The sequence below is a fragment of the Laetiporus sulphureus genome (assembly GCF_001632365.1).
Source record: "Laetiporus sulphureus 93-53 unplaced genomic scaffold LAESUscaffold_41, whole genome shotgun sequence".
Taxonomy (NCBI): Eukaryota; Fungi; Basidiomycota; class Agaricomycetes; order Polyporales; family Laetiporaceae; genus Laetiporus; species Laetiporus sulphureus.
In genome coordinates, this window is record NW_024468550.1 from 205,484 (window position 1) to 227,414 (window position 21,931).

The 21,931-nt window shown below is 34.8% G+C and overlaps 1 protein-coding gene across 1 annotated transcript; it reads right to left on the reverse strand.

The window, feature by feature from the left end:
• Positions 1–16,699: 16,699 nt before the first annotated feature.
• On the reverse strand, positions 16,700–17,668 carry LAESUDRAFT_762092 (uncharacterized protein; the record flags this gene model as incomplete). The annotated part of the gene is made up of 3 exons (XM_040913027.1): positions 16,700–16,955; positions 17,013–17,533; positions 17,591–17,668. The coding sequence occupies 3 exons, from the start codon at positions 17,666–17,668 to the stop codon at positions 16,700–16,702; spliced, it is 855 nt and encodes a 284-aa protein (XP_040761053.1).
• Between the last annotated feature and the right edge of the window lie 4,263 nt (positions 17,669–21,931).

The following is a 21,931-nucleotide window of genomic DNA, read 5'->3' on the forward strand; positions in this document are numbered from 1 at the left end:
AGTGTTGCTTGAATTTATATGAGAATTACTTGAAAATCTCATTCTACAATACATTGTCATTCTGCAAAAACACTTTCTGTCATTCAAGAGCAAACATTCAATTTTAAAAACATGTTTAATATTATCAACATATTACTTAAAACACTGATCTATATTTACATGTTCTCAGATTAGCTAAAATGAGAGAAAATAAAGAAAAGAGAAAAAATATACGTTAAAGGTCAGCATACATCAAGATTAACTGTTCATATAGTTTCATCACTTCTTAACATGTCATAATGATTATCAATGATAAGTTCAAGAATTTCAATGGGTTAGCATTTAAAAATGAAGGTGTATAAAACATGCAGGTTCAAGAGGTAAAGGTGTCATCAATGTTCATGTTAACTATATAGCTTCATCATGAGAAGGTCATTTTCTCACATGTGACATTATTTATGCAAAAGCATCAGTTGCTTCTGTTAAAATAAAAGCATAGGCTGATATAAGGTGAGAAATGCTGACATAACTCAAAAACATGCACTTTAGGCTGCTCAAACTTTATGTATATGCACATTGTTTTTAAGGTTTCACTGGAGGTAAGCAACAAAATATATAGATTTTACTATGCAATTACTAGATAATGTTTCTGACCTGTATCGTACTGTTAGTGCATTTTATCATATTTGCCGTTCTTGAACAGTCATAACTACACTGACATTTTTATAGAAGCTGCAGATGCATTCTAAATATATAACACTTCTAAATTTTTTCTTTTAATTGACCTTGGTTCTGATGATATCTCTTAAATTACTATTGATCACAATATATCTGTAATAATATTCATTGAACTAATACTTAGCAAAGCTACAATGCTCACTGAATTAAACAATCAGTAACTTGAGGTGAATAAAATGCTGAAGATATTGAAGAAAATGTTTTTAGCATATTTGCTATTAATTTGTGATAAAGTACCTGAGAGTTTTAAGATTTTTATATTATAAATTGAAAATCATTAGATATTATAAATAATTTCAATAATTATTTTAATCTCTTTCACACAAATACTAAGTTAAATAATTAATAATTGGAAGTGTAAATAATAAAATATTAAAAGTAAAGTTCTAATCTTTTAAGCATCTTTACTATCAACTTGTGATAAAAGCATTCAAGATATCATTGAAATATCTATCTGTTAAAGGAAATGAAAAGTTTAAAAGAGATTAAATGAACATCAATACTTATTGTTTAGTCATTTAACAATGATATAAACAAAGTTATAATTAGATATTTCTTATTATAATTTTTAGTTAAGCAGAACAAATATAGTGATAATATTACATCATTATCACAAGATCATCGCATAAGCAGTGTTATTATTTTTTATAAAAATTAAAAATAATTCTTAAAGCTTTAATTATAACTTTGTTTAAAGCATTATGCAATGAGTTAAAAAATGATCAATATTTCATGTAACAACCTTTTCACATTTGTGAAAAATAAAAGCCTCTTGAAGATGTTATCATAAATTATCAAATAAAATATCTTTATTATCTTGCATTTCAAGCTAATAATTGCTTCATCAGCAAATTTAACAAGAATGATAAACATATTATAATTATATGACAACCTTATTATACTATGCCAACATAGTAAGAAAGCTATAAAGTTTGATACTTCAGTTTAATTGTTAGCGTAGTACTACTAAGCTAGTAATGGTGTCTTGACATAAGTGTCAAGGTACTAATAGGTTAATACAGAGATTTGACAACTAAAGCAGCTAAGTACTAGTGTTATTCTATGATGATATCAAGCTCTAATCTTAGCACTAGATTAGTATCAACTGACCTTTAGAAATGTGCACTAGCTTAGTACTAAAGATTGAACCTTAGTATCAGCTTATTACTAGTATAGTGCTAATATATCAACCTGAGTACTGAATTTTCTAGTAACCTCACCAGCATCAACACATTGAAAAGAATGTTCATTTTATGAAAAAGCAAGCTCTCAGACAGCAGATTTCATGCTTGTTGCAGTGTGGCTGAAAGGGAGCCCTCAGCAAGGAGCTGCATCTGTATGAAGACTTTGGAAGCTTGACAATCAAAGTATGTGATTCATTACCCTGCACCCACTTTTATTCACATACATCTGTCCAGAGATCTGATGGTTGTACAGCCACCTAATCATTGCCTCCTAATTTGCTGAATAAGCAATATGGAGCATTTCTGAAAGGTTTACATTGATGCCACATATTGTCAGGTGCACCTTCACAGGGCCTATGCCATTCACTGGGTGAAGCAATCAATAATTTAAGGTGAAAAATGGTAAAATTATTGAAGAAAAAGTTCAAATCTTTTAAGCATCTCTACTGTCAAGTAATAGAAGTATTTAAAATATTTTTAACAATCTTTTATTGTCAAAAATGATAAAAAATTGTAAGGAGATTGGATGAAATATTACTAATTATTTCTTCAATCATTTTGTAATTTCTCATATAAAATTATGATGAAAAGTTTCAAAATCATTTTTTACTCCTTTTTGATCAAAGATGATGAAGATATTGTGACTATGTCACATCATACCAAGCTAGTACAAAGGTATGGAGGTCAATGCTCAGGTTTATATATTAGCACTATACTAGTACTATGGTTAGAAGAGTAATACTAAGATTCTAATATGAGCAGTATGCTAATTCTAAGCTAGTACTATGCTAGTACTAAGGTACTAAGGTCTGAAGGTTAGTACTATGCTAGTACTATGCTAGTACTAAGCTAGTATTATGATCTAAATGCTAAGCTAGTACCAAGGGCTGCAGATTAGTACTAAGGTTTGAAGGTTAGTACTAGCATAGTACTAGCATTTAAATCTTAGGGTTGCCATACTGCTAATATTAGAATCTTAGTATTACTCTTCTGACTATAGTACTGATATAGTGCTAACATATAAACCTGTTTATTAACCTTCATATCTTAGTACTAGCTTAGTATATGAAAACAAGGGTGTGACATGGTCACAAAATTTTCATTATCTTTGCTCAAAAAAGAGTGAAATTTGTTTTTGATACTTTTTATCATGATTTTGTATGCAAGATTATAAAATGATTGAAGAAATAATTATTAATATTTCATCCAATCTGCTTTCAATCTTTTTATCATCTTAAACAATAAAAGATGTTAAAATATTTTAAATTTCTTTATCATAAATTGACAGTGAAGATGCTTAAAAGGTTTGAACTTTTTTTTCAATATTTTTACCATCTTTTTCCTCAAATTATTGATTGTTTCAGCTGGTGATTTATCAAATACACTTGCTGCACAGTGCTGATCACATGTAGCATGACATTCTTGGACAGTTTATGAGATATTATAACATTCACATCAATTAGCTACTATATCTATAATGTGCAGATGAACACACCTTCTGTGATAGTTACACACAAAATGCACCATGTGTCACCTTGCACATTCGTAGTCAAGGACACAGTTCTTGTAGGAATAACAATGCAGGTACAGTCTGTCTATGATGCATGGATGAGTTTATGTGGCTACAAGAGATTAGACACATCAGTGCATTCAAATATGCTTGATCACTTCAAATAAGACTGACTGCTTTGTCTCAGAGACTGATCCTGTGTCTGCAATCACAATATATATATGCTTACATTATGTTACAAACTTGATAAGTTTTAATTCAGGCTTGACAGAAAATGTTAGGTCAGGCATTCTATCTTGCCACTTCTGCTCATCATAAAGCAATCATATAGCAAGCTAGTGAAATTTCTATAACACAATGGATTAAAGGCACTCTGACCTTGCTGAAAAGTGAGTAGGATAACCTGGCCAACCCTCATCTGGCATGTTGTAAGAGCAGGGCTCAAGTCACACATTAGATGATGCTGACTAGGCAGGGTGTACACTCATTGAATGTTATCATGGGTGAGATTTCATGCACATTTCAATTGACTTCACAAACTTTAGAATGTTAGAATATATTAAGCCATGCTCTGATAGCAGCAATATTATGATTCCATTTATATAAATGAGTGATATATTTTCAGAAGTTTCTTCACAAAGTAATCAGGTCTAAAGTGTTCAGAAGAATGTGTCAGATCATGTTTGTCAAGGTCTACATATTCTACTTCACATAAGCAATACCATATTCACCTGTTAGCATGTCAAACCTTATGTTATGTCACACCCTGCCAATTTCAGCAACTAGCTGTATCTATGGAGTAAAACAATCAATAATTCAAAATGAAAGATGATAAAGATATTTAAGAAAAGTTCAAATCTTTTTAGCATCTTTACTATCAATTTGTGATAAAGAATCAAAACATTCTTGACATCTTTTCTTATCAAAAGTAATAAAGGATTAAAAAGAAACTGTACAAAATATAAGTAATTATTTTTCAATCTTTTTACAATCTTTTAAAATCTTTCTTATTTTTCATTGTCAAAGATATTGTTATCCTATTCTAAGCAAGCACTAAAATTTGAAGGTTCACATTCAGATTTATGTATATGTTAGCACTATAATAGTATTATGAATGAAAGGATAATATCAAGCTCCTAATGTTAGCATTACTGAGCTAGTGATAAGATTTAAATGTGAGTAACTATGCTCACGCTACTATTCTGGTGCTAAAATGTTCAAATGATAGTATTTTGCCCGCACTAAGAGCTTAGAAGGCAGTGCTATGGTAGTAGTAAACTAGCACTAAGGTCTGAAGGTTAGTATTAATGTTCATATGTTAGTACTATACTAGCACTATGCTAGTACTAAGCTTGTACTAAGGTCTAAATGTTAGTACTATTATAGTACTATGCTACTAATAAGCTAGTAGTAAGGTCTGAAGGTCAGTACTAAGATTTCAATGTTAGGACCATACTAGTACTGAGCTAGTACTACAGTAGCATGGTACTAAGCCAATGTTTAAATTCAAATGATAGTGCTAGCATGGTACTAAGGTCTGAAGGTTAGCACTCAGACTCAAATGTTAGTACTTGGCTTTCAGATGTGTGTCCTAATGTATGCATATTTGCAAAGAGGTCATATTAAATATATAAAGAGGCTACTTCTTGACATATGTCTCAAATTTATATGATATCTTAATACTGCACATACATTTAAGATGCACAAATCATGTGCTAACTGATTGAGAATGAGGGCTCATGTTTAAGTGTAAGGTGTTTATTTATTTTAAAATGTCTCACCACAATGCAGCAATGATGTCAGTCATTTGCATGCTTTTACAATTGCTAGCTTGCTCTCATATGTGTAAAATGTATGCATGGAATGCTGGTTGTTCATTGATGAAGAGTGAGGCTTTACATGCCTGTAAAGCATTTGTCTGGTTAAGGTGAAAAATGATCAAGACAGTGAAAAACAACTTCATTTTTTTCAGCATCATCATTCTTTCAATCATTTTATAGTCTCTCAGGTAAAGTTATGATATGTTAAAATTCACAATCTGTTTCCATTCTTTTCTTATTAAAAATGATGAACATATTGTGAGCATGTCATATCGTTATCATTCTACACTAAGCCAATATCAGGATATAAAGGTTAATGCTTAAGTTCAAATGTTAGCACTATGCTAGCGCTAACCTTTAGACTTGAGTACAAACTTACAGACCTTAATACTAGCTTAGTACTAGTTTAGTGCTAGTGTAGTACTAGCATTTGAATCTTAATATTACTGTTTTGATCATAGTACTGATATAGTGCTAATATATAAACCTGAGCATTAACCTGCAAACCTTAGCACTAACTTAGTATATGATGACGTGGGTGTGACATAATCACAATATCTTCATTGTCTTTGATCAAAAAAGGAGTGAAAAAGTTTTTGAAATTTTTCATCATAATTTTATATGAAAGATTGTAAAATGATTGAAAAAATCATTATTAAAATTTCATCCAATCTTCTTTCAATCTTTTCATCATGTTTCACAATAAAAGTCAATATTTTTATCATCTTTCACCCCAATTTATTGATTGCTTTATCTAATGCGATGCCAATGACATGTGTGAAGTGCTTGCAACCTTTTGCTTCTGCTCAATCACCTCACCTGATTAGCACTCCTTTAAGAACAGTGATGATAATGATTGAGTGAGAAGCATGATGAATGGGTGAGTACATGGATTGATAGCAGATGCATATACTCAATGTGTCACTGATCTGCATTAAACCTTATATAGTGTTCCTTGTTGATGATCCTGCCAGTTCTCTCATTGTTGTCAAGTTGAGACTCACATTATCACATGTCACCATGAATATCTGCAACAGAGGCTTGTCATTGAGGAACAAGTAATTTCACATGATATTAGATTGACCCTTTCTCTATCTGCTATTCCAATGCATTTGGTGACCTTGTATAGTGCTTGACTGAATGTTTACCATGATGTGACTGGTTCATGTGCACAAAACTGATGAGTGCACTCTCTATACCCACTTACTTGACATTTTCTCCTCAATTCAGTGTGCAGTAATGGTGAAATAGCTGTTGATATTACTTGCCTGCTAAGTGTTGCAGGTTCGTGATATCTTGCCATGCACAGTTGGTCCCTGAGGCATCAATGTATATCAAAAACAGGCATGCATTCAGTTAGATATATGCACCATCAGATGCCACTTCAAGTTTTGTAAGTACTGATGAAACAGTTTTATGATCTCATGTCATGTGGCTAATCATTTAGGGACCTTGATAACATTTTTGACACATGAGGTAATTTGAATCATCTTTTCAAATGCTAGATGTTCGAGAGCACTAATTGACTAGCACATTTTATCAGTATGTTGAAGTAACACTGATTTCTCGAATAGCTAACCTGATCTGTCTGTATAAGCTACTGTATTATGATCATCTGGAATGCATCATCAGAATAAAGAATGACACATTTCACTTGATCTCTAGTCTGAATGTTGATATGCTCAATCATGGTCTGGCTGTCAGCTACCTCCTATCCTCTTGAGGAAGACAGATCAGAGCTGTCTATCTCCATTTACCTTGGGCTACAGTCACAGGGACTTTGGCTGATAACACTTTGAGGGGTGGCTGCAAGTCATTTGGTGTGGTGCTTGAAATAGAGCGGTGAGTGGTGACTAAGACTAGGGTAGTATCCCTGACTCTGAACAAGTCAAGAGATGGGTGGATCATGTGGACAGATTGTGTAGGTGAAGCGAGACTCAGACGAGTGGGGTTAGAGGTGCGAGAATCAAGCAGTGACATGAATCTTTGTCTGACTAAGCTGGTGACTTTGGGTGCTATAGGCAGCTCTCCCCGGTGCTATAGATGAGGTTTGGGCACTTTTTAGGTCTCTGAGGCATCTATACTATGCTCTCTAGCACTACAGATGAGGTCTGGGCACTCTCTGAAGCTATGAAGTCTGATGAAAATGGAAATTTGAGTTGCTAGAGCTTGAGACTAGTGGCATGAGAGAGAAAATGAAATGTGATAATGTAGCTTATCTAGGTACTTCCCAAGTTGTGCTGTGGGCCACTAGAGAGAGTGCTGCCCTAGCCAATGTTGAGAGCTAATGAGGTGTGGGTATCGAGCATAGACTAGTGAAACTGAATAGGGCACTCTGCCCTATTGTGAGGGTAATGTAGAATTTTAGAACTGAGAGGTGAACTCTTCATTGTTTTCTTTTTGATGCTATGTACACAAGCCATTATATAGGTGTAGAATAATGTCTTCTAGCATAGCAGAAGACATTTTCGATCCTCATCAACAGTTCCAAAATGTTTCCCACCTCTTCCTCATTATTGCTTGCAGTCAGAAACTGGAAGGTATGGGCCCTCAAGGGTCCAGTGGTCTGCTGCCCTGTGCTTCTCTCTCCTTTGAGCACACTTTCATTCCCTCTTTATCAAACTCATTCTACTTCACCTCTTCTCCTTTGTTCTCATAATTGGCTGTGCTAGCATGTGGGTCCTGGCTCATCTTTGAGCCTCATGTGTGATCATTCTTGATATTTTACTGCTTCCTCAGATTCTTCAGAGTCAGAGGTCCTCGTGCTGTTGATCTGAAGTATTTCACTTGACAGATATGCATTATTGAGTTGTGCAGTCCTCAGCTTCTCTTTCAGTTGAACTTTCAAGCACAGAGCTTTTCGGTGCATATCAACATGTCTGTCTAACATGCCGCATATCTTGTACACTGTCATGTAGAAGGATTAAATGTGAAGAAGAAAGAGCATATAATATGTGACATTACTTTGTCACCATTGCAATTTGAATGCTAAATTTGCAATATACAATACTGCATGCAACAGAAACAAATCTGTTCTCTGAAGTCAAGATACCAAACCAGATTAAGCATGCATACTTAGCTGTAAAAAAAAGGGCTCCATGTCTGAGGTGCATGCCTTTTGCTTTTTAAGTTTCAATTACCTTGCACTACCATGTTCACTCAAAAAAGGCAGACCTTCCAGCTATTCACCCTCACTTTTCTGGTAATGAATACTTGTGATGATGTTCTTCAGCAAGTTTAAAGTATCAAGCATCTGAATCTGCATCATTTAACCTCCAGTCATGTAAGTTTCTCAGTTCAGAAAAGCCTGAATCTTTCACACTGGGTGAAACAATCAATCATTTGAGGTGAAAGACAGTAAAGATATTGAAGAAGAAGTTCAAATCTTTTCAGCATCTTTACTGTCAATTTGTGATAAAAGGGTTCAAAATATTGTTAACATCTTTTCTTGTTAAAGATGATGAAAAGATTGGAAAAAGATTGGATGACATATTAGCAATCATTTTTCAATTATTTACAATCATTTAGAGAAAGTTATGATAAAAAGTTTCAATTTTTTTTCATTCTTTTCTTATCAAAGATAATGTGACCATGTCACATCATTATCATTCTACGCTAAGCCAAACAATAGAATATAAAGGTTAAGACTTAGGTTCAAGTGTCAGCATTATCTCTTGAAGCCTTAGTACTGGCATAGTACTAACCTTCAGACTATAGTACTAGCATAGTGCTAGCATCCAGATCTTACTACTAATTTGCAGACCTCAGTACTAGCTTAGGGCTAGCATAATATTAACCTTCAGACCTTAATACCATCATAGTACTAGCATTTGAATCTTAGTATTACTCTTCTCACCATAACATTTAGTACAGTGCTAGCATACAAACCTGAGTATTAACCTCCATACCTTAGCACTAGCTTAGTATGTGATGACAAAAATGTGATACAGTTACAATATGTGCATTGTCTTTAATGAAAAAGATTTTCAAAAAGATTTTCACACTTTTCATCATAAGTTTGTTCGAAAGACTATAAAATATAGTATCAATATTTTATTCAATTATTTTTGATCTTTTCATCATTCTTTATAATAAAAATAAGAAAATAATTCAGACTCTTTTATCATAAATTGACAGTAAAAATGCTTAAAAGATTTTAACCTTTTGTTTAATATCTTTATTATCTTTTACCTTAATTATTGATTGATTCACTCAGTGATATATAATTTCAAAGATTTTATCAGAGAAAAATCTCCTTTCAGTTCATTTTGATCTTTGAAAATAGCAAATGAGTCATTATAAAGAAGTAACATCATTTATCACTCATTGAAGGACTTTGTAAAATATATATTCTATTACTGAAATGATTATTCATGAAAAACTATGCAGAGTGAAGCTTTGGCTTTGCTGAAGAAAGTGCACATGCACTTTACTTTCAAGATGAAGAAGCACCTTTGAGGTGATTCTTCAGCTTTGCATATCATTTGACAAAGGGCGAAAGCCTTCATATGTTGTATGATCTGTTCAATCTTTCAAAGCTCAATCTGATGAGAAGAAATGTGCTGAAATGTACTGAAAACTCAAAAAGAAGTGCAATAGGTTCTTGTTATCCTTCTCTTAAACTTTTATTAGAGTTGTGAGCTTTACATCAGGTAAATTATTATACTTTAAGTATCAGCATAATACTACTGACATTTGAATGTTAATACCAGCATGCTGCTCACATTAGAAGCTTAACATTACTCTCTTAGCCATGGTACTAGTATAGTGCTAAGATATATGCCTTAGTACTAGTTTAGTATACAATAACAAGAATGTGACATAGTCACAATATTTTGATTATCTTAGAGAATAAAATTAAAAAGGTTTATAACTTTAAATTGATCAGTGTGTCTGAAACTTCATAAAATGGCTACAAATAGTGAGCAATATTTCATCCAATCTTTTTTAATCTTTTTATCATCTTTAACAAAACAATATCTTAAAAGTATTTTAAATTGGTTTTATCACAAATTTAACAGTAAAAATAATTTGAACTTTTCTTCAACATCTTTGTCACCATTGATCTGGAATTATTGATTGCTTCACTCAAAGACTGTGTGATGGTCTCAGTTTCAATGCTAGTAAAAAAAAAACTAGTATCGAGATTTGAAAATTAGTACTAAGGTTTAAATAACATTAAGGTTCAGATATTAGTACTATGCTGGCACTATGCTTACAACTAGCACTAAGGTTTAGAGGATAGCACTAACATTTGAGAGCCAGTACTATATTAGTATTAATATTTGAGAGTTAGCATCAAGGTTGCAAGATAAGTGCTAAGATTTCAATATTGATACTTACTAAGCCAGTGCTAAGGTGTGAAAATTGGTAGTGTTTTAGCAGTATGCAGACAATTTTAGTTTAAAAATAGTTGAACAAATTTGTTCAATGTTTGAGAGCAGAGACAAGCTAAAAGTAGCACCTTAGTCATTGTTCAAATAAGCTTAACACTTAATACATTTGCAATCATTTTGTGCAAGGCCTCTTTATATATCACTCTAATACTTATGCTTTAAATCAGTCAATGTCTTATATTGATCACTAACACATAATAGATAATGCTGATGCAAACTGTCAATGAATGGTTAGTAGACCTAAAAGAAAATACCTTTATTGTTTGGTATCCATCATTGCTGTCAGCCTTTTCAAACATGGCATGATTTCATAGACACTGACATAATGTGGACATTGAAACTTCATGCTTTATTTCATTATCAATTATGGCACCACATTTTGTGCATTTAAAGCATCTCATAAAGATGCATAGATACTAACATTAGCATACAAGAATTACGCTATGATTGAGAAAGATAACACTAAGATCATTGAGTAAAGCACTCAATAATTTGAGATAAAAGTAGAAAAACATTAAACAAGATTCATGATCAATCTATAATGTAAGTACTCAGAATATCTGTAACATATTTTTCCATAAAATGTAGTAAAACAATTAAAAAGAGATTGAATGAAATATTAATAATTATATTTGAAACAATTTATAATTAAAAAGAAAAGGCAAAAAAAATAGAAAAAAAGTTTTAAATTACTGTTATTCTTTTCTATTAAAATAATCAATCTATTTAGAACACACAACATCTTGATCATTTTAAATGAAGCTGGTTTAATTTTAATAGTCAGCTAAATTGATTGTTGCTATAGTCTGAAAGTATGCTTTACTTCATATTATAGCACTATCACAGTGCTAATATCAAAATTGAGTATTAGGCTCTATTTATCATATCAGCTTAGTATAAGATAATAAGAGTGTGATATGCTCACAATATATTTATCATCTCTCATAAAAACAAAATAAAAGCAAGTAAACTTTATAATAAATTTCTATATAAATCATAAACTATTTCTAAAACTAATTGTTACTACTTCATTCAATCTTTTTCACTTCTAATCATCTTTGAAAGAGAAATGTTCCAAATATCCAAATGCATCTGTCATGATTTAACTGTAAAGATGCTGCAAGAATGTGAATTTTTCATTAACATTTTTGTGCTCAAATTAATAATTGCTTTATTTAGTAAACCCTTTATAAGAGCAATAGCAGAATACTTCATTATTATCAGTCAAATTTCAGATAAGATTACAAAAATCATTTATAATCATCAGAACTTGAGCATTTATATCAAATGCTTCTTTATAACATAGATATCCTTGAATGCACTTCATTAAGATTATCTTCACATTTTGTAGAAATCAAGTTCAATAGTGCCATAAAGTGGCTTATATGAAGAGTATAGTTGCATATCAACTAGAGTCACAGAAGTAACTAATAAAGGATTTTAAATGTTTTCATTTCTTTATAAAAATGATGAAGACATTATAACTATGTTAGACTTTATCATCCTATGCTAGTTAATAGCAAGGTATAATAATTAATGCTCAGATTTATATATCAACACTTTATTAGTTCTATAACTAGAAGTGCTGAGTGAACTAAATAATAATTTAACATAAAAGATAATAAAGATATTAAAAATAAGTTCAAGTTTTTAAGCATCTTTACTGTCAATTTGCAATAAAAGGGTTTAGAATTTGCAGCAGTTTTTCTCCTGAAGAATGATAAAAGATTGAAAAAGGGTTGAACAAATATTAATAGTTATTTCTTCGATCATTTATAATTTGTCAGATAAAGTTATGATAGAAATGTCTAAAATCTTTTTTTCACTCTTTTTTGTCAAAGATGATGAACATATTATGACTATGTCACACCATTATCATCATATACTAAGCTTGCACTAAGGTACATAGGTTAATACTCAGATTTATATGCTGACACTATGCTAGCACTATGATCAGAAGGGTAATACTCTTTAGACTTGATGACTAGTGCTCAAAGTGGTCAATATAACTATAAGAAGGTGAACTTGGTCAACAATAAAGTGCATCTTATTTGAGGGATATTATTGTTGGTGACCTTCACAGTGATTCTTTTTCATCATGTTGCATGTCAGCAATACCTGCACAACACAAGAGGTCTATCACAATGTCTTGTGATCAATTATCACCAGCACAACTTAAAGGATGATGAAGATCATTTATCTGTTCAGTCATATTGAGAAAGTCATTTTTAAGAATCTAAAAAATGCTGAGCTTTTGTGCAAGTGCAGCATTAATCTCAAAGATCATTCAAAGAAAAACCATTAGAAGTTTTACAAAGAGATATCCAGGATAATGGTCCTCACTGATATCATGGTAATTTGATCTGCTCGACACTTGATTGAAGGTAAGTTTTCAGTTGCTTATATTGACTGTATGCTAATCTGTGCAACTGGCAGATAGTTTTATCTGATCTTCAAAGCAGACATTCTTATCAATGATCATGCCTTCTTATGTGATAGTGTTACATCAGCTTCAGTCTTGACTGTGCTTCATTGGCTGTGATTGAGTTTCTGAACTTCAGTTATGTCACTCTCATCATACATCTCCATTCTGAGCTGTACTATGCAAATAGTAGATTCATTATATATGTTAATTTTCTTCTTTTGCTCACTCAATCAGATGCCTTTTATGCTTGTGAGCTCTATATACACATATACATGACTCTGTGCTTCTCTTATTTAATATGCTAATAAGGCAGCAAAAATTTATGGTGACAGAAAATATACAATGCAGAGTATTAAAAAAGATAAATCAAGAAACATTGTGCTGTTATATGAGATTAAGTGATATATGGCAACTTGTATATAAACATCAAAGGTCATGCATCCAGTGATAAAAGTCATCAATTCTATCATACATTAACTGACAGCATGTAAAAGTAAAACTTTCAACAGGAACATTTTCAAATAAACTGTTCACATAATAATTACTAATAGTATGCACTTTTAAAATAACTTATTTGACAAGAATCATGTGTTATACATATATGTTGCTGAGTGTGTCTTAATTGCCTAGTTGAACAGATACAAATAGAGCAGTAATAACAATTTTAGTTCAATCATATGAGCACTCAATGTGACCTAAAGAGACAATTATTGCAGCAAAACAGCTTATGCAAATTGCATAGCCATTATATAGCTTATGATACACATCTGCGAAGCAAACCATAACACATATACTGAGCCAATAACTTGCGATGAAGTTTTTTTAGATGTTAGCAACATGCTAGTGCTAATGCCCTAGAAGGCAGTACTGTAATAGTACTGTGTTAGTATTAAGCTAGTACTAAGGTTTGGAGATTAGTACCATGCTAGTACTAAGTTCTAAAGATCAGTACTAAATACTAAATGTTCATATTATACCAATACTATGCTAGTACTGAAGTTTAAATGTTAATATTACACTAACACTATGCTAGTACTAAGGTCTGGAGGTTACTAGTATGTTAGTGCTAAGAACATTTAATTACATTATTAACCTTCATATTTTAGTACTGGTTTAGCATAGAATGATAATGATATGACATGGTCACAATATGTTCATTATCTTTAACCAAAAGAAAATGAAAGCTTTATTTAAAAGATTGCAAAATGATAAAAATAATCACTTTTATTTTATTTTATCTTTCAATCTTTTTATCATCTCTGATAAGAAAAGACATCAAAAATATCTTAAATCCTTCTATCACAAATTGACAGTAAAGATGATGAAAAATTTTGTTCTTCAATATCTTTATCATTTTATATCTCAAATTATTGAGTGTTTCACTCATTAAAGGAATGACTAAGCTGCTGATATCAGCAGTATGCTAGCACTATCCCAGTATTAAGCTAGTAGTAAGATCTGAAATGTTAATACTATGTCAGTACTATATAGGCTAATACTATAACAGTGTTACAGCCTGAGGAGATAGTACTACAGTGACCCACAAAACTGTTGATAAGATTGCTTGCTTCGACTTGTATAGTAAATATCTCCTCAACCACTGGGTCAACTACATTATATAAGGACTTATTGAAAAGCGTATCATCATGGCTTTCTAATGCAGTCTTAATCATATTTTTACCATATTTTGATCCCAAGATATTTACTAATCTTTGAAGGTCACTCTTATCAACAGTTTTGTGGCACATATCCAGGTTCTATAAAACTTGTACTTTCAGTACTTGGTATAGCCTCCCTTTGCCTTCACCATTGCATGCACCCTCCTTGGCATACTTTCAATCAGATTCTGACACACTTCCTTCTCAATAGCCTCCCATTCCTTCTCCACCCTTTCCCACAACTCAGTAATTCCCTTTAGTGGCTCCTGATACTCTGCAAGCTTCCTTTTGAGATGACCCCACAAATGCTCTATGGGATTGAGATCTGGGGATTGAGAGGGCCATATCATAGTGTTGAAATCATGGTCTTTGAACCAATCCTTGGCCTTCTTGCTGGTGTGCTTGAGGTCATTGTCTTGCTGAAACACCACATCCTCCACAATTTTGCCCCAATCCTCCAGGCTATTCTGCAGCTCATCCTCCAGAATGCTAACATAAAGGTCTGCATCCATCCTGCCATCAATCTTGCAGGCATACCCCACACCATCCCAGCCCATACAGCCCCACATCATCAAGGATCCACCTCCAAACTTCTGGGTCCCTTTCACCAACCTATCACTGAGGCTCTCCCCTGGCTTCTTCCACACCCATTTCCTTCCATCTGACCCCATCCTGTTAATCTTTGTCTCATCTGACCATACCACCCTTCTCCAGTCCTCCACAGTCCAATATTGGTGAGCCAAAGCAAAGTCCATCCTCTCCTTTCGATGCCTTGCAGCAAGTAAAGGCCTTCTGCGCTTTACTACAGCCTTCATTCCTGCCTTCTTCAACCCTCTTTGCACTGTTTCTGCATTGACAACCCTCCCAGTAACATCTCCAAGAGCTCTGGCCACAGCAGGAGATGTGGTAGCCTTGCCAGTCCCAATGAGTCGAGTAGTATAGCGAAGATTGGCAGTAGAAAGAAGGGAAGGTCATCCTCCTTTGGCCTTAGAAATGGTGGGACAGTGTGTGAAGCGTAGTTTACTGATGGTCAAGTAGTGTAGACCAGTCAAAGCTTCAATTTCTCGAAGAGATTTGCCATTCTGAAGCAAAGCGATGACATGGTTGACAGTTTCAGTAGCAACAGCTTTTGGCATGATGTTGGTTGAGTGTGAAGAGTTGTGTATGGCTGTTTGTACATTGTTCATATTGAAACATGAACATCAATTAATATTCCCACAAAGAACCTGTGAACACATCAAGAATCACAATTTTCTGAGAACTTGTGTGTGTGCCACAAAACTGTTGATAAGAGTGACCCTCAAAGATTAGTAAATATCTTGGGATGAAAATGTGATAAAAATATGACTAAAACTGTGTTAGAAAGCCATGATGATATGCTTTCCAATGAGTCCTTATACAATGTAGTTGACCCATTGGTTGGGGAGATATTCACTATACAAGTCGAAGTGAGCAATCTTATCAACAATTTTGTGGGTCACTGTATATAATAGTATCATGACATGAAGATATAGTACTATGGTAATATTATGCTCATTTTAAGCCAATAAACATTTTAAATTCTTTTTCACTCTTTTTCAATCAAAGATGATAAACATATTATGACTATGTCACACCCTTTTTTTTGAACATTTATTTATACCCTGCGCTATGTGCGGCATGGTGACCTGAAGATACACGTAACATTGTAACTATGAGTAAGTCACCATCAAGTGTGAAGGCAACATAGGGGAGGCAGTAAATGCGAAAGCAAATCAGTCATTCGGATAGACAACTACATGACAATGTCCACATCACCATCATGCGCCTTCGAAGATGGGCCAGCGATGGGAGAGCTGATCGTGCCTGCACCAAGTAGGTCAGTGTTGAGGGCAGCAGGGGGTCAGTACTCAGCCCGCTTTAGGCACTGAATCGAGTCCGCATGGTGGAGGCCACGACAGTTCATGCACCGTGAGTGCAGGCAAAGATCAGAGGCAGCGCGATTCTCCTTCACACATGAGGTGCATTGAGAATGATGCAAATCTTCATGATGACAGCCAGCACACACACGGCAGCGGAGCGGTCTGACGCACTCTTGGGAGAGGTGGCCATATGCCCAATACCTTGTGCACTGTCAGAGATGCGCTTCTCGCACCATCGTGACGTAGTGACGTGTGCACTGAAGGTGAAGAGGAGGGTGCAGAGGATGGTGGCCAGAGCAGTGCCATCTGAGTCCTCAAAGCCGAGGACGACAGACAAGCAGGCACTGTCGATGAGCTCAGGTCAACGTGCCCAGCACAGAGGTTGGGTGATGGAGAGGCACTTGATGGCTGGGTTCTTGAGGAGTTCCTCTGACAAGGCAGAGGGAGAGTGGACCTCAGCACTGGGGAAGGTCCTGGTGTACACGTTGCCGAGAAGAACACGAGACCATTTACTATCCCTGGAGATAGTTTGATCAGCTCCGATCCCCAAGGCTAGGTGAATGGTTGGGAGGTGGGCGTCGATGCGGGTGTGCGAGGTGGCAGGCAAGAAGACGAGGACGAGGTTGCCGGTGGTGCTGGGGTAGGCAGCTAGGGTGGTGAGGCCCTCCGTGGTCGAGATCAGTGCCAGGGCCCAGTTAACGTCGTTCAGCGTGACAGCAGGAGGGGTCGAGATGAGGTGTTCGGGCATTTTGCCCGACCAACGAACCACATACTGCACGGGCGCAGAAGCATGCTTAGGTGGCAGTGCGCGCTTGAGCTCAGAAGCCTTGGGGCAGGATGGAGGGTTCGGTGCATGCGCGGGATCAGCCGGGTGCGAAGAGATGACTGCCATCGCATAAGACCAGGTGCAGCCGGCCTTTGCCTGAGATGGGACCGGGGTGCGATCGGCAGGAGCTGGTGCAGCAGTTCTCTAACTCACGTGCACTTCGAGGGTGGTGAGCTGAGTTTCCAGGTCATTGTGAAGGGTGGTGATCGCAGTGGTAACGTCGTCCACCATGAGCGGAGAGGCAGGAGCGGCAGGAGGAGGTTGAAGTCAGGCTGCCAGATAGTTGTAGAGGGCTGCGTTAGCAGGGATGGATGTCACTAGTGGGTCGGCAGGGTCCAGGAGGTGGAACCAGGCTGAAATTTCTTCGAGAATCACAGTGACTGTTTCTAGCGAGCTCACCATCCAACTGACGGGAGAGCCAGAGTTTCGCATCATGGTGGCAATGTGAGAGAGTCAGAAGTTGATGGGCTTTTCTTTAACGTAGTCGGGGACAGGAGGGAGTAGAGGCCTGGCAGGCACCGCAGGCACCTGCAGAGATGGTGATGGTTGCGGTTCAAGAGGCATTGACTCTTGTCATCATTATAAAAGAATTCAAGAAATGTCAAAAACATTGATTTAAGCTTAGGACCTTTCATGCTCAATCATATTTATGCATCTCTCAACCCTTCCTGAGTTGAGATTCAGCACCTCATTCTTGCTGAATGAGGATTTGTGAGGCCATGCTACTGATGTTATTTGCATTTGTTCCTCTCATATGTAATAATTTTAGAATCAGTTTCTCTGCTCACCACAGCTGCTATGCCTGAAAGCCTGCATGTATACATACATGAACTTATCTATGCTAGGTGTAAGTGAAACTAGTAAACTTTATGAAATATACATTTTATGCTCAAGAAACAAACATCATATTTATAGGATAATCAGTTGTAAGCCAGCTCCTGCTCAATGCAATGTATTCTTAATACAAATATTCCTTGCCTTTCGTGATGTTAGAAGATACAAGAAGTACTCTAGAAAATTTTCTATCAAGTATTCCTATTATTGATATCAGTAATATTTAAAATATTATATATTTGATAAGTCATGTGTGCTTGCTCCTTGATCAGCCTTGATACATGATAGATTCACTTTTGTACATTGACAGAGTATGCACTTCATTAAATACCATCATCTCAAATTATATTGTCAAATGTTGTAAGCCAAAGATCATTCTGTAGGGAATCTCTACATTAACTCAATGGATGAGTGTGGTTTCTACTCCAAACTTGGAGATTCACCATTGTGTATGCTACAAAGGTCAATTCTTTACCACAAATTGCTGTTCTGTAAGCCAGAAATTGTTTGATAAATGATCTTAACATTAAAACTACATTATTTGAAAGAGCAATGACAATGCAGATGCATGAGGACAGCATTTTATAGATCAACCTGAGTACCTGAAAGTCCTTCTCAGTCAGTATCATAAGGCTTTCATAACAATGGTGCCTTTCAGCTGGATGAATACCCTTAGAAGTTTAAGATCTTTAATAAAAATATAAGGTACACCACTTTCCTTTATCTAGTTTGATTGAGAGATTGAATAAATGTAGACATATACAGTACTCAGGCTGTTCATACATGTTGAGAGTAAATAATGTTTCTAAACTATAAAGATTGCTGGCCATGCTTGGTTTAAGGCTATGAGAGCAGAGGCTGTCTATGCTTCTGAATCATATTTGTGAGTAGAAGGGATGAGCATTTTGATGTGGCCAAGTGACTCTATTCTGTTAAGAGGTTGTGTAGAAAGTGGCTTCTTCTAGTGCCTGTCATCAATGAGTAAGATTCTTCAATGAGGTTTCCCATTCTATTTGCTAATATTAGAGCTGATAGCACATATACATAAGGATTGGTCACTGACATTGATTGTCAGCCCTCAATACATTGCAAGCTAATCACATGCAGAGAAAGATTTTCAGTTCAGCTGCACCAGCTGTAAATGTGAGTATAACAGTTTTTGAAGACTTTGCACACATCAATTATATGTTTTGGTATGTTAATATTATGCCTTTCAACATCATCTGTCTCTGTATACATTTGTTCACTACAATACAAGAAACTCTTGGAATGTAGTCTCAGAAATACATATGCCACACAGGACTATGTACATAAGACCTTATTAATTTATCTTAGTGGCTAAAAACTCGAATTGGACTGTTATAGTTATAGATCTTGAATAGAAACTGTGACACCTTAGAAAAATGTTAAATAATACATTACTAAGATGATACTATGCTATTGAGCCACATTACATACATCAAAAATCTTTCAATTGTTTTAAAAGCATTCAATTGATTTAGTAAATCATCTTTGCAAATGCAGTACTCTCATTAGCCATAAATATTGCTAATTATTTCGATTAGCCATGTTATTAGATTCAAACTCAAATTCAAACCCAGTGCTCTATGTGAACAAATATATTGCAAATATTTGAAACTAAAAGCAAGATGTTTTGAGGTCATAAAGCCTCAGAAAATGAAGAAGGAGACTTTTTGCTTGTATAGCAATGAAATTGAGAGCAATTGGAAGTATTATGCAAACAACACCAAAGTACAACATCCATGTTCATGCATCTAGCTAGTTGCACATTGCACATATGTGCACATCATAATTTGGATTATTTGTGCATTGTGATGACTTAAAGTGTGAGAATTTGAATGGCTGACATCTTTACAGATTCTGTAACCTCAAGTCTTCGCTTTTTTAGCTGAAAGATGGACTGCATATGGCTCTAATTGAGAGCCATCAATATTTAATTTACTATGTACTATTTATATATTCAAACATTTAAAAATGTCACAATATATATCAGTATTTTCAACAATGCCCAAGATCTTTTTATATGCTCTGCATAAATCAGCCCCATCTTCTGACATCTGCACATTGCACATCATGCTAGAAAGTCAAAACTTTTTTTTGTCATGGAAAACACTGGCATTGTGTTGAACACAGTAGAGTGACAAAGCCACATAAAATGAAGTATTTTCTAAGTTTCATTATGCCCATTTGCCACTAGCTGACCTGAAGGCACTCCTCCAGCTGAGTAATACAATCAGATGATGTAGTTTTACATGAGTTACATGTTTTGGATTGACAACTTTTGCTCATATCAATTAGGCTTCTAAGATGTTTTCTGTTACTGCTACACACAGTTAGTGATGATATAAAGTCTATGAGAAGCTTCAAAACAGACAAATAATTGAGGACACCTGATCAAGTAAATTTACAGTTTTCAGTGCATCTGAGATAGCAAGCAAAAAGGAATTCATTATCTGATATACAGATGACCAACAGCAATTGGCACTTTTTAGGCTTTTGCACTATGCAGTTCACTTCTGCTCTGTATCATTTCAGCAGTCAGTATGAGACTTGAAGCTTGAAGCTTGAGTGATCAGGGTGACATCCTCACTCAGCAATGTTGGAATGCCCTTTATATTGGTCAATGGCTTGCACCTCATCTGTCATGTTGTGTGAAAGGTCATTTGTAAGCAAAAATGAGTATTAAATGCTTGCTATGGCAGGTTATGTGTGCAAATAACTTGTTAGCCAGAAAATGCATGTATGTTATAGTTTCATCTGACAAGTTCTAATCTGAACATATAATTTATAAGATAGCATTCTATTTATTTATTTTCATCATTTAGTCATATGACTGATAAATATGAGCTTAGCCTATCTAGACACTAGTCATGTGATCTTGAGTATCTCAGACATTAACTACACATGTGACTTGGGGATGCTGTCAATGGCCAACTAATTCATCATGTAGTCAGCAACACTAATACACTCAGTAATGCCACACGAGCTCCTGTCTCTGCTAAATTTATTTAGGCAGCTAATTAGATTAATAGAGACAAGTTGTATGACTTTGTAGCTAGCTGATAGACAGCACATAATTTGCTTATATTAATATTGTATAATAGACTACAAGTCATGTATATAAGAACCATGGTAAATGGAAGACAGATCTCAGTTATATTCTTTTTTCAGTCAATATTCATCAAATCAATTGAATGCTTTCAAAACAATTCAAACATTTGCATTTTATCATTTTCCAGTGTATCTAATCTGGCCCAACAATATAATATCATCTGAGTAATGTATCATTTAGCATTTTCTGGAGTTTTGATATTTTTCATTTCTTGTTTAACCAATAATTGTTACAATTCAAGTTTTCAGCCACCAAGGTAAAAATGATTGATTGCCTTTGGTGGCTGAGCCACAGCCCTGTATGACTTGTGTATTTCTGAGGCTACATAGTTATAGTTTGTTGTATTTATTGAGAAAATTGATAGAGAGACACATGATGGTAAAAAGCATAATATTAACATAACTGAAACATATAAACAATGTATGCAGAGCCTTAAAAAGCCAGTCTTAAAGTCACACTCAGAGCTGCTATGTAGAGCTGAGCTGAAATCCTTAGCAGACATTGATGTCATTAACAACTTGAATGTT